Source organism: Orycteropus afer, unplaced genomic scaffold (genome assembly GCF_000298275.1).
Source record: "Orycteropus afer afer isolate SDZICR_OR568_19922 unplaced genomic scaffold, OryAfe1.0 scaffold00244, whole genome shotgun sequence".
NCBI classification, from domain to species: domain Eukaryota; kingdom Metazoa; phylum Chordata; class Mammalia; order Tubulidentata; family Orycteropodidae; genus Orycteropus; species Orycteropus afer.
The window spans coordinates 3,975,532-3,989,145 of NW_006921831.1; the positions used below are offsets into that span (position 1 = coordinate 3,975,532).

At 54.1% G+C, this 13,614-nt stretch overlaps 1 protein-coding gene across 1 annotated transcript in view; it reads left to right on the plus strand.

Moving 5' to 3' along the window:
* The window catches only part of LOC103204199 (toll interacting protein), a 79,359-nt gene extending 76,919 nt beyond the window's left edge, over positions 1-2,440 (plus strand). The window contains exon 8 of the mRNA XM_042782108.1: positions 2,226-2,440. Coding sequence (XP_042638042.1) covers positions 2,226-2,440 — 215 coding nt within the window. The remainder of the gene's footprint in view (positions 1-2,225) is intronic.
* Positions 2,441-13,614: the final 11,174 nt, after the last annotated feature.

Here is a 13,614-nt window from a genome sequence, read left to right on the forward strand (position 1 = left end):
GCGAGTGTGTGAGTGTGGACGTCGGGGTTAGAGTTCGCTGTTAGGAGCGAGTGTGTGAGTGTGGACGTCGGGGTTAGAGTCTGCTGTTAGGGGCGAGTGTGTGTGAGTGGACGTCGGGGTTAGAGTCTGCTGTTAGGGTTGAGCATGTGTGTAAGCATAGACGTCAGGGTTAGAGTCCACTGTTAGGAGCAAGTGTGTGTGTGTGTGTGTGTGTGTGGACGTCAGAGTTAGAGTCCACTGTTAGGGGTGAGGTGTGCGAGTGTAGACTCTTGTCGTTGTTGTTATGTGCCGTCGAGTCAGACCTGACTCATAGCGACCCCTCCTTGGGTTTCCGAGGCAGCATCACTACGGAAGTAGATTGCCCCATCTTCCTTCTGAGGAGTGGCCGGTGGGTTTGAACTGCCAGCCTTCTGGTTAGCAGTCAAGTGTCTTAGCCACTATGCTACCAGAGCTCCCGAGTGTAGACTGGGAGGTGTTTTTTCCCTAATTGCCAGTGTGCATGGAGTGAGTTGACACTTCAGGGACAGGAGGCGTTCTGAACATTCTGCCTTTGAGTTCCAGGAGCTTGCAGTGACGGTCTGTCCCGCATAGTGGGGCTGACGGGCTCTGAGGTGGGCTCTCCGTCACGTTTGTCCGCTTTTATGAATGACTGACTTTGCAGATCAGCCCACAGCGCAGCATCAGATTAGCTCTTTGCACCATCGGTTTTATTTCCCCCCCTTCCCCCCACCCCTGTAAACAGCCCTGAACTGAGGCAGGTGTCTGCAGTGGGCTTCCCTGCAGTGGGGGGGTGCAGACCGGGGCTGTGCCAGCCTCCTGCTGCCCTGGGCCCAGCGGCTCTGGAGTCGTTTCTCTGATGAGGAGAAAGTGCAGGAGCCACAGAAGCCCGGCCCTCAGCCCCGCGGCATCGGGTACAGCAGCCCTGGCCCTCACGCATGCTCACCCACGTGTCCACGTCTCCAGGCCTTCTTGCCAGTGTGAAGGTCAGGGCATTGCCGCCTGTTGGATCTTCTGAGCTTAGAAATGAAGAAAGGTTCATGCTGCCTAGGCTGTCTCGTCTGACACCCCCGCGGCCTCCTTGGGAGGCTCGGCTGGGCTCTGCAGCGTGCAGAGCAGACGCCGCTCACTCCCGTCCGGCTCTTGGAAGACGGGTGTGAATGAGGTCCGCAGTCATTGCCCTGGATCTCGCCAGCCCTTGCTCACTCTCCCTGCCTCGCTCGCTGCTGTGAGGGTCAGCTGACCTCTGACCGAGGGGTGGCACTAGGACGCTTTCTCAGGCACAGGCCTGAGGTCCTCCCGGCGGGCTTCTGACCTCCACCACTTGGCTTGTCACCCACTTTTCACAGTGGGGAGAAGGGCGTGCTGGGCACAGGTGGGCGCAGAAGGAGACCAGTGTGGTCAGGCCCAGGCCGCTGGCACAGGCACTGCTGGCACCTTCCTGCCCCGTGACTGGCCCTGGGCGGCGGGAGTCTCAGCCATGGCTCCTTGTGTCCTGTGCTCACTGCACACAGGGCATGGTGCTGTAGGGTTGCTGGGGGCTTGTGGGGCTTTCTCTTCTTTGTCACAATGGGGGTGAGGTGATGTGTGTGCCACGCTGGGAATGCACGTCCCAGGACACTTGGAGGAGGCACAGAGGCTCGGGCGGGGCACCAGCATGGCCGCAGGCTCCCTATTTCTACCTCAGGCGGAGAGAACGGTGTTACGACCTGTGGTTAGCGCCATTAATGGTCGAATGGCACTACGACCCTGTGACATAAATGACACGTGACGTGAAGTCTGTATTACCCTCTGTGATGTAAATGACACATGACGTGAACTGTGTTACTCTCTGTGACAAAAATGACGTGACGTGAACTCTTACTCTGATGTAAGTGCCATGTGTAGTGAACCGTTACTCACTGTGACATAAATGACACATGACACGAACTCTTACCCTGTGACATAAATGACACATGACATGAACTAGAGAGCTTTTAGGAACACAGTGTGACCACTTGTGTGATGCTCCTCCACTGGGACCGCAGGTCTCGGCGTGGAGGGTGAGTGGGCGGTCCAGGCGCCTCAGGAAGGGCTGTGCAGCAGCCATCCCTGCAGGACCAGGGGTTGTGGGAGACCCGGGTTGTGCACGTCCCTTGGGGACCCTGCTGCGGCGCCGTCTTCCTCACTGAGCGCTGGCACCCCCTTGCACCCCCGGCGCTCCCACATGGCCACCCTTCTGCTTTCAGGGATGCCTGCCGTCTGCAGCCCGGGCATGGTGCCCGTGGCCATGTCGCCGCCAGCCCTGCCTGTGCAGCCGCGCTGTAGCGAGGAGGACCTGAAAGCCATCCAGGACATGTTCCCCAACATGGACAAGGAGGTGGTCCGCTCCGTGCTGGAGGCCCAGCGGGGCAGCAGGGATGCCGCCATCAACTCCCTGCTGCAGATGGGCGAGGAGTCCTAGGGCCACACCCACCCGCGGCCCCCTGCTGCCCTGTGGCCCCCTGCTCTGGACTTGCCAACCCAGGGCCCCCGGAGACTGCCCTCCAGATCCAATGACAAGCACCGTGGCCACCCTCCCTGGTGTCCTGCTGCCTGCTTGCCTTGCTCTGTTGGATGCATGTGGGGTCTAGGCTCCTAGCGGCTGGACCCGCCATCGGTTCAGGTGGGCGGGGGGCTTTGCTTTCTCTTCCTTGTGTTGCTTGTGAGCGGACAGGGGCATGGCGTCGTGCCCTGTGCAGACTCGTGTTTCTGCCCCTCCTGGCACTGCCCTGGCTACTTCTGTCCCTGAATGTGTTGGGACATGTGCGTCTCCTTCCAACTTGAATGGCACGTGGACATCTGGCTGAGGCAGGCTGGGCCTGAGGCCCACAGAGTCCTTAGCAGCCATGGGGGATCGCTCGTAGAGCCTTCAGTCAGCACTCACGTCCTTCCCGCCTTTCCCCGTTCCTGGTCTGGGCTCCACCCCGTGCCCTCGTCCCTGGCGAGCTGTGTGAAGCCGCCCCAGCTGCTCAGCAGTATCAGGCTTACCTGGCGTCCCTTCACTGTCTAAGCCCGGCAGGTGCTGGCAGGGCCACGTCTGAGCCCGCGTGCGATGTGTGGGCAGAGTGCTATCTGAGGCTTTCCCGTGGTACGCCCTGTCGGTGAGCTGCTGGGAGCCCTCACGTAGATGGAACCGAAATGGGACCTGAAGGCAGGGAGTGGTGGCTGGTGGCTGACAGTCGTTACAGGGCTGAGGCCCTGGTGGCCCACTGCTGACCTTCCCACAGCGAGTGCCGCGTGCTGGCGCAGAGGCCTGGTGAGCAGTAACCTCAGCATCTGTCCTCTTGGTGACCGCAGTGACAGTTCAGGGCTGTCGACACCGGGAGTGTGGGTGGTCTCAGAGAGGCTTTCTGGACAATCAGCGGGCTGCCGGGACACCACCACGCACAGCGGCTTCACAGAGTGTGTGCTCCACGTGAAAGAGCGCTGTTGTCCGCTTCCACGCACTCACACCCACCCTGTCCCCACGGTCTCCCTGGATGGACGGACACATGTGCCAGCACTTTGGCTTCTGCGTGTGACTGGGAACAAGGACCCTGTGCCTGGGTGTCTCTTTCCCTCCCAGGGTGTGGGGTGAGCGCTAGCGTCAGTCAGGAGAGATGTCCGTGGCAGCCCGGCTCACGGTCGCCAGCAGCCTTGAGAACCGATGCTCCTGGCTGGGCTCTCTGTTGATGGGGAGGACTTAGTTCTGGGATGTCCCTACGCTTCAGACATTGCTTTTTATTCTCCTGCGTGCGTGCTTTAGTTTTTCAGTAGACCAGTGAGCGCGCGGGCGTTAGAGGCCGTTAGCCAAGCGGCTGCCCCCATGGTGGCGCGTGCCCTTCCTGTTTGACCAGACGAAGTGGCTCACGCCGAGCCAGCAGCTCTGCTCAGTGCCCGCTGCCAGCTTCTGAGCGACCCTAGTCCCGTCCTCGCCTGTGCCCAGACTGGGCCGTCACCCTGGGATAGGCTTGGGGCCTCATCAGGTCAGACCACTGCCCTCTCCTTGCCCCGCAGACAAAGGTCAGGTCGTTCGCCAGGGTAGGGGTCAGATGGGAGGCTTGGGCTGTGCTTCCTCCTACTGGGCGGGTCCCCTCAGATCCAGTCCCTGCGGCCTGTGGTCGTGGCGAGGGGAGCGGTCTCAGTGAGGGTCGTGCTGTGTCCCTGGCTCTTCCTGTGTCTTGGCGGTACCCCCTCCACAGAGTCCGTGGCGGCGTCATGTTGCAACATGAGCTGTGTCGTGGCCTGAAGTGCACTGTGTGTGGCGGGGTCGGCAGCCGTGGCAGCAGTGGCAGCAGTGACTCTCAGAATGTTGTTTCCGACTTTACTGGGATCCAGCGTCCAGACTTTCTTTTTGTTGTAAAATATGTTTTCACTTTTCAGCCTTCTAATTTAATAATCACCCATATAAAAATAGAATTAAAGTTCTTTAAAGGAATGTTTACTGTTGGTCCTGAGTATTTTTTTATTTACTACATAATACCCACACCAAACCCACTGCCGTGGAGTCCATTCCGACTCACAGCGCCCCTAGAGGACAGAGTGGAACTGCCCACAGGGTCTCCAAGGCTGTCAGTCTTCACGGAAGCAAAGCCCAAACCACACCCACTGCCTGGAGTCCATTCCGACCCACAGTGCCCCTAGAGGACAGAGTGGAACTGTCCACAGGGTTTCCCAGGTTATAACCTTTATGGAAGCAGGTTGCCTTATCTTTCTCCATTGGAGCCGTTGGTGGGTTTAACCACCAGCTTCTTAGTTGGCATCTGAGCAGTTTGGCCACTGTGCCACCAGGGCTCCTGTGGTACACACAGCATGACTAGATCAGCCACAGTAAGCACCTCACTGATAAGCTGGCAGCAGGGTCATATAGATAAAGACTCCGAACTGGGAAGGGGAGTCAGTGCTGACCTGCGTGTTAATGGCAAGTGTGAGTTCTTCCCAGTTAACATCGAGAGAGAGCCCCAGGTGCCCTGACGCACTGAGAGTGCTCACAGCTCTGGCCGATGTGGTTCAGATCAGAAAACAGACCTCCTCAGGAGGGTGGTGGGACTGCAGCTCGCAGGCTGTGGACATGTCGTCAGGAAAAGACCAGTGGCTGGAATAGGGCCTTGTGTTGGGTAAAGTGCGGGGTGAGCGAAAACGGGACCCTCGTGGGACGGGTGACACCGTAGCCTCCACAGTGTGGCTCAAACACAAGCTGGTGACAGTGGTTCGGACTGGGCAGCATCTGGTTCTGTTGTTCGTAAGGTCACCAGGATCCAGACGGCAACTGAGAGAAGCAACACTGGACTCACGTGTCACCAAGGCTCCTTTTATGTCTCCGTAACTGTGTTTGTAAATTTCCCTTTCCCACCATTTCCTCCTGGGAGGAAAAATAGGACATGGACTCGGAGTCGTGGGTCTGTGGGTGGGCCTCTTGGGAACTGTCACCTGGCCTTCCAGACCAGGTCCGTCCTCAGCTGTTACATCTGCAGAGCACACGCCACGAGCAGGCGGTGCTTACAGAACAGGCTGGAATCACACTGGGTGTGGCCACAGATGTACCACGTTCAGAGACAGGCCACCCATGGCCCCCCAGGTTTCCTTTGCCCACTTCTTCCAGGGCATGAGCTTGCTGAGTGGACGGTGGGAGACACGCCTGGGCTCCGTCCTCTCACTCACTGTGCCTCTCAACTGAGTGTGCAGACTGTTGAACTCACAGAGGATATGGGGCGACTGCTGTAGGTAACAGTAAACACAGATGCATTTAAATGCTACCATCATGGTGTAAAGTCACTGAGCAATTACTGCAGAAGAGGTATGAGAACTGTGGCCAGCGCTGCTTTCCTGTAAGAATGGTGGCTGGCACCCCTTTCTTGTGGGAATGGTGATAGATGTGGCTTTGCTGTGAGAAGAGTGGCCCGCGTAGCTTTCCTGTGGGAACAGTGGCTGGCGTGGCTTACCTGTGGGGATGGTGGCCAGCATGGCTTGCCTGTGGGAACAGTGGCCGGTGTGGCTTTGCTGTGGGAATGGCGGCTGGCGTGGCTTTCCTGTGGGAACAGTGGCCAGCGTGGCTTTCCTTTGGGAACAGTGGATAGTGTGGTGTTCCTGTGGGAATGGTGGATGGCGTGGTGTTCCTGATCTGATTGAAAACATGTAACAACCCACAAACAGGCAGGTGGCTGCATGTGGGCCGGAGCATTGCCGGGCTGGTACAGTCACACTCTCAGCCGGTGACGCTTTGTGCCCGACTCTGCATTCATAGATCTGCCCGGTGCGTTTATTCCACAGTGGCCTTCCTACCATTTACTCTGTGTTACAGTGAGCAGTTACCAGAAACAACAGAAAAGTTGGGTGTGTCCGTGTGCCGGCCATGATGCAAAGAAGCCAGGAGGCTTGCTTCTGAAAAGCTCTCAGATGACAAAATGCAGAAGTCCTGAAGAAGCCACAAATGCCCTTTCACATGCTGAGCTGAGCTCATGAGTGGACACCCCATGGCAATTAGATTCCGGGCCAGCTCTGAGTGTCTGTTGGTCCCTGCCCAGGCAGGTGCACATGGTGCTCAGGCAGCGTTTGCTGTGAGAACCCAGGTGCCGAAGTCCCATGCATCTGCTGGTGTCAGAGTCCCGTGAATTACCTTGGAAAACACGTCATTGAAGAGTGAGCAAGAGAAAACTCAGCTACTGCCACAAAGATGTACAAGGAGACCGCCACGGCCCTTCCCCACACGCTGGGCTGAGGGTAGACCTCCGCAGCCCTTCCCCACATGCTGGGCCGACAGGGTGACCGCCATAGCCCCTCCCATACGGGTCAGGAGTTTGAATTTACGTGCCGTCTGTGTCCAGGAAGCGTCATGGGGAGAAGTTTGTGTCGTCCAGGCTGGAAGAAGCGGCACGTGTCCTTCTGAGGGGTGCGCTGTCAGCCTGGGCCTCGGGATTCCAGCGTGGTCAGATTTCAGTCTGAGAACGTCAGTGCTGTGGTCAGGTGTATGCTGCTGAGTTAGGTGATGCAGGTGAAACGGCGCCCCGAGGGATGGAGCGATGTGCCGGATGACAAGAAGAGTGCGGTCTGCAGTCCTGCAGCGAGGAGACGGCGGGGCTTTGCTGCCCAAGCCTGAGGAACCAGCACCCAGATGCCGCAGCCCACTCGTCAGCTCAGGCTGCTCTCACCCCGAGGCAGCATTTGGCAATGTCTGGACACATGTCTGGGTGTCACAGTGTGGGAGGGGGTAGGGTGCTGGTGGCGTGTACCAAGTAGAAGCCCGGAATGCTGCTACCACCCTAGAGTGCCCCAGGCAGCCCCACAGTTCCCCAAACCAGGGTGTCTGCAGCAGTCAGACACCGAAGTCAGAGGGTGGGAGGCGAACCTCAGCAAAATTCAGGGCCCCGTCACTGAGGAGTCTGGGTTCAGCGATTCGGGGCACATTGACATACCCCCAGTGAGAAGAAGACATGGCTGCCTTTCACTCCACTGAGCGTGACAGGGCACGAGGCTCGGTAGACACACCCCAGCTTAAAATGAGGTGAGAGGCAGTTTAAAACACTTCAAGGAAAGTACCAATGGGTCTCGAGGTATGTGGGGGCCCCCAAGCGCCATTTCCCAGTCCACCCATTCTCCCAGTGGTTTGGGTGTGGGCCCGACCCTCTTGAGCGGGTCTTCAGGTTGTCCTGCCGGCTCAGCTCACGGGCGGTGGCCTGAGTGTCCTGGCCCTCTGGTGAGTCTCTCTGGGGCCGAAGCTGGGCAATGGCCAAAACGCCTCAGTTTTCTTCTTTGAAGGTAATCTCCACAGCATTTTCCTTAATTGTTGATTTCTGTGATGGTATTGTTACAGAAGTTAAAAAAAAAAAAAGAAAAACAGCCCAAGGGGGCGGCTTTAATGCCACCACTGTCTTCTCCACTTCTGGGCCTGCAAGTCCAGGTCGGGGTGTCAGCCACGTCGACCCCTTCCTTAGTGGTAAGCAGGGGCACTTCTTGGGTCCCTGGCTTGTAGACGGGCCTCACGTCTGTCCTTCCCCTGCGTGTGATTCTGTGTCTGAACCACTCCGTTTCTAACTCAGGAGCGATTACGCGTAGGACCCACTGCACTTGGGTATGAGCTCACTAACACAGCAGCGACAAAAACCCCTTTCCAAACAGGGCACACCCCAGGTGTGGTGCTCAGGGTCCCAGCACATTCTGGGGGGACACGATCCATTCCAAATTGCACCTCAGTTTGCACTCAGCACTTAGGTACTCAGCAAAGTGAAAGTTACGCCCCAGCAATGTCACTCTGCCCCCCTGCTTGGCCAAATCCCTATTTCCCTTGAATTTTAGCACAAGGAAGACAATGCTGGTTCTGCATGTCAGCGGCGGGGGAGATGTGAACTGCTTGCCTACCGGAGAGAGGTTTGCTGGTCGGACCCACCCACGGGAGTGACACTATGAGTTACCACGCACTGGGTGATAACCAACCCTAGTGCCCAAACTGGGCCCCCTTCTGGTTAACCTCCTAATAAGTGATGACATTTTCCAAGATGCTATTTCAACAGCCTTGTATTCACAGGGGCCAAGGGTTAAGTAAGACTCAGATATAAGCTAGGGGAAACACAATTCAATCAGTAAAAGTTTGCCTTCTGGTCCCTCAAATCTGGTAGCATAGTGCCTAAGGCACTTGACTGCTAACCAGAAGGCTGGCGGTTCAAACCCACCAGCCACTCCTCAGAAGGAAGATGGGGCAATCTACTTCCGTAGTGATACTGCCTCGGGAACCCAAGGAGGGGTTGCTATGAGTCGGGTCCAACTCGACGGCACATAACAACAACAACATGTGCAAAATACATTCATCCCATCCAACCCATTCCAGCATCAACTCTATGTCCAAAACATCACCTTCTAAATCGTCTGAATCAGCTGTGGGTGAGGTTCTGGGGTAACGTGGCTCTCCATCTCTGTACCTGGGAGCCTTGACTATGAGTTACCTGCTTCCAAAGTAGCATGGTGGCACACGCAAAGGGAAGACACTCCCATTCCCAAAGAGGCTGCTGGAGAGAGAACTGGTCATAGGGAACAGGCAAGCCCTAAACCCAGCAGGGCAAATCCCACTGGATCTCAAGACTTGAAAATAACGTAACCTGTTCTGCTGAGTGTTCTATTCTCTGGGCCTACCAGGGTGGCAGCCCTGCCTCTTGGAATGGGAAGGTTGCCCTGCCCTCTGGACCCATGACATCAGTCCTGCCAGCCTCTGAACAACTCTCTTTGGAAGATAACAGACCCTTGCAGCCAAGTAGATCCATCAGCCCATTTCCTGCCTGCAAAACCCCAGGAGTCCAGCAATCTTACTTCATTTTGTCCTGTCTCTGTCCCCTTCAACCTAAGCTGGTGGTGTTTCTGCCGAGATGATCAGTTGTATCCAACAGTCACACACCTAATCCCTTTGGCAAACATTTGTCCAGCCACACCCTTGGTGTCCTCTCTGGAGCATGATCTCCCAATTTTGCAATATGGATAGGCTGAGAACTCTCCAAATCTTCAAGCTCTGATTACTCTGTGCACAGTTCATTCTTTAATTTAGCTCTTTCCTCTCTAGAAATCTCCTCAGCTAAATATCCAAGTTCATTGCTTACAAGTTTCCACAACTTTCCACAAAACATTCTAACATAATTCAAATAAGTTCTTTGCCACTTTATAACAAGGATTGCCTTTCCTCCAGTGTCACGCTCACCATTTCCTTTTAAGGCCTTCCCAGAAGCACATTTAATGTCCACAGTTCTAACAACATTTTGGGGAGGAAATGGAATGGGAGAGGGTGTACTTTTCCAGGCAGAGAGAATGAGCTTTCAACAAGGACCTCTATGAGCCTGGTCCTGCAGTGAGATGTGTGGGAGGCCCCCAGGAATGTTGTCCCTTTGCCTTGGCTGAGCTTCTGGTCCAGGGGAAGACCTGACCCAGCAGCATCCGGACGTGCCCACTGGTGCTGGTAAAGTCTCTAGGCCTCTCCTGAGAAGAGCCCATGCAGAAGTCAGCTGTGAGCCAAGAGGTGTCCTGAGGGACACAGGCACCCTCGCAGGTCCACAGCCTTCAAGGGTGGAGTTCTAGAGACGTGGGCTCTTAGATGAGGCTTCAGGGCTCCTTGACACAGCCATACCAGGGTTGCCCCTATACATGGGATAACAGGTTATGACAAGCACCTGAGGCTTGTGGACCCTCTTGAGAGTCCACAATGGGCCACCCATTTCCAAGTATATGGTGAGTTAAGTTTATTGAGACCCACTGAAAATAACCAAAAATAAGAGCTTATATTTAAAACTTTTTCCCAAATTTTTTTAAAAAGATGACAGGGGAAGAAGGAGCCCAGAAAGGTGATTCTGGCAAAGTTGAGCTTCAGTTCAGATAGCCCAGCGGAGGGATGAAGAGTTGGAGATGTGAAAATATGTGGAGAGATGTACAGTGTTCATGTCTGAAATACTCAAGATGAGAACATGCGGTTACTCTAATTACAGAGTCAATGCAACACCAACCCAAACCGCAAGTCCTGTTATTTGTAAAACTTGAGAAGTTAATTCTAAACATTATATGGAATTAGAAGGACTTCTAGAAAATAGTCAAAACATTCTTGTAAAAGCAGTTCATAGTGTGAAAACTTGCTCAAATAGACACAAAGACTGTAAGAACTTTTGTCTGTGTAAGACGGTGGATAAAGAGTCCAGTGGAACAGAATGGAGACCAGAAACAAACCACAACAGATAGGAGCGCTGCCAGGGCGGGGAAGAGGTGGACGTTTTAGTACATGGTGCTGAGACCATCGGAATCACACCTCTTTCTCACACCATAGTCAAACATCACTTCTGGGTGATGGCGAGAGCTTTTGGAAAAGAATCAAGAACGTTATCTTCTGGTCTCAGGACAGGAGGGATTCCCAAAGGCCAGAAAGCACGTAGTACCAGGAGGACATTAATAGACATAGTTCACCATAGTTAGGAACGCTGTTCACACCTTCCCACCAGAAACTGACGTCCTTGTTGCTTTCTGAGAGATGTGTGTTTCTTCCGTGGACATAACACTGTGTTTTTCCAATCCCTTCCTTGCCTCTCCCACTGTCTCTGTGCCCCAGTACAGAGTTCTATGCCTCCTGCTTGAGCTCATACTCCTTCTCTAGCTATTTTACAGGAGTCTGTTGGAGGTAAAGTTTGTAAACTTCCTTGTATGTTGAAAATGCACTTTTTTCATTGTTACTCAGGTTATAATCTGGTTGGGTGTAGGATTCTGTATTCAAAGCTGTTTTCCATCAGCCTTTGAAAATAATGTTCTACCATGTTGCATTCAGTGTTGTTGATGACAAGCCTGATACCAATAAGATTCTTACTCCCTTATAAGTAAACTTTTCCTTTCTGGTAGCTTTGAGGATTTTCTCAATATTCCCCAATCTCCCTACCAATTAAGAAAAGATTTATCTTTTCTTTCTCTTTCCTGGCACTCATTGGGTCCTGTCAGCCTAAGAGCTCAACTAGTCACCTCTGGAAGATTATTGTTACTCTCTGTTCAAATACTGCCCCTTTCCCTCTCTGGTATGTTTGGGTTTTTGAACTTGTACAGGAAGAGTCTCCAACTTACAATGGCTCCTTCTGCCGACTCCACCCTAAGTCAGTTTTGACATAGGTCAGTTACTTCTTTGTGTGTGTGTGTGTTAATTACTGCCTTTAATTATCATTACCTTTATAAATCCAATCTTTATTTATCTTGGGAACTTGGAGACGTCACAGATACACTTAGAGATACGATGATGTCAGCCCACTACCCACTGCCACATTATGTGTGGTATGTATTACTAGTGATAAGATGTCTGAAGCACAAACACGGGTGGTCCTAGGTGCCATTTGCGGTAACCAGAATATGTCATATGTCAGGGACCACCTGTGATAGAAAAATGTTGGGGCTTCTGATCTGCCCTCCAAACCCTTAACTCTGTTTCAATCATTCTGTGTTCCTTTTACTAGAACACAAGTTCTTTTTCTGAGTGAGCTTTACTCTTGAAGGACATTGGCTGTTTCTGCTTCTTGGCTATTCAGAGCACACACTGATTTCTTGTGAGCCTCCTTGGGACTGGTGGCCATGGTGCCTTCACACTGGGGCTCCCACATAATCACCTTTGTCCTAGGATTTCTGTCCGTTTTACAGAGAATTCACTTTCATGTTGGCACTTACTATTTTAAATTTCTCCTATCCTTGCCATGGCTTCTATGTCTACAGAGAAGAATGGGCCTAGTGTTCCACCTGGACACCAGAAACTGGAAACCTCTTTTTAAAAATAGTTGAAGGGTCACATTGTTTTCATACACTGTGTGTGTTCTGCCGTCACCACCTCTGTGACGCCAGCAGATCACTGTGGGTCGTGCAGTCTGGAGCCACACTGGCCGGGCTGGGCCCCTGTGCCATGGATTCAGGTGTGGCATTGAGCGAGTCTCACCATCTCTCTGAGCCTCGGCTTTACCTTCTAACCTGGGCCATAAAAGCCCACTCTGGGTCCTTGTCAGGATTCAGTGACATGGTATGCCGCACACGGAAAGCACATGACAAGTGTTGGCTCCAGGCTAGGCATAGCGACCCCTCCTTGGGTTTCTGAGGTGGTATCACTACAGCAGTAGATTGCCCAATCTTCCTTCCGGGGAGTGGCTGGTGGCTTTGAACCGCCAGCCTTCTGGTTAGCAGATGGCTTAGGCATTGTGCCACAAGAGCACCCGGTGGTCCCCCAGGTGTGGTAGAAATGGACTGAACAGTATAGATGGACTTAAGGTAGTGACCGTGCCACAGGGTGACTGAGGTTCAGGAGAATCTGTTGTGTTGCATGTAGGCTGACAAACCCCCAGACTGGGGAGTCACTGGCCACATGCAGATCATACGCTGAGATGCAGGTGTGCTTATGGGGGCCGTGACCCATTATACGCTGAGATGCAGGTGTGCTTATGGGGGATGTGACCCATCGTACGCTGAGATGCATGTGTGCTTATGGGGGCTGTGACCCACGTGGTGGCTGAGATGCAGGTATGCTTATGGGGGCTGTGACCCACGTGGTGGCTGAGATGCAGGTATGCTTATGGGGGCTGTGACCCACGTAGTGGCTGAGATGCAGGTATGCTTATGGGGGCTGTGACCCACGTGGTGGCTGAGATGCAGGTATGCTTATGGGGGCTGTGACCCACGTGGTGGCTGAGATGCAGGTGTACTTATGGGGGCCATGACCCATCATACGCTGAGATGCAGGTGTGCTTATGGGGGCCGTGACCCACATGGTGGCTGAGAGGCAGCTGTGCTTATGGGGGCCGTGACCCACGTGGTGGCTGAGATGAAGCTGTGCTTATGGGGGCCGTGACCCATCATATGTGGAGATGCAGGTATGCTTATGGGGGCCATGACCCACGTGGTGGCTGAGATGCAGGTGTGCTTATGGGGGCCATGACCCACGTGGTGGCTGAGATGCAGGTGTGCTTATGGGGGCTGTGCCCCATCATACGATGAGATGCAGGTACGCTTATGGGGGCCGTGACCCACATGGTGGCTGAGATGCAGGTATGCTTATGGGGGCCTTGACCCATCATATGCTGAGATGCAGGTGTGCTTACGGGGGCCGTGACCCACGTGGTGGCTGAGATGCAGGTGTGCTTA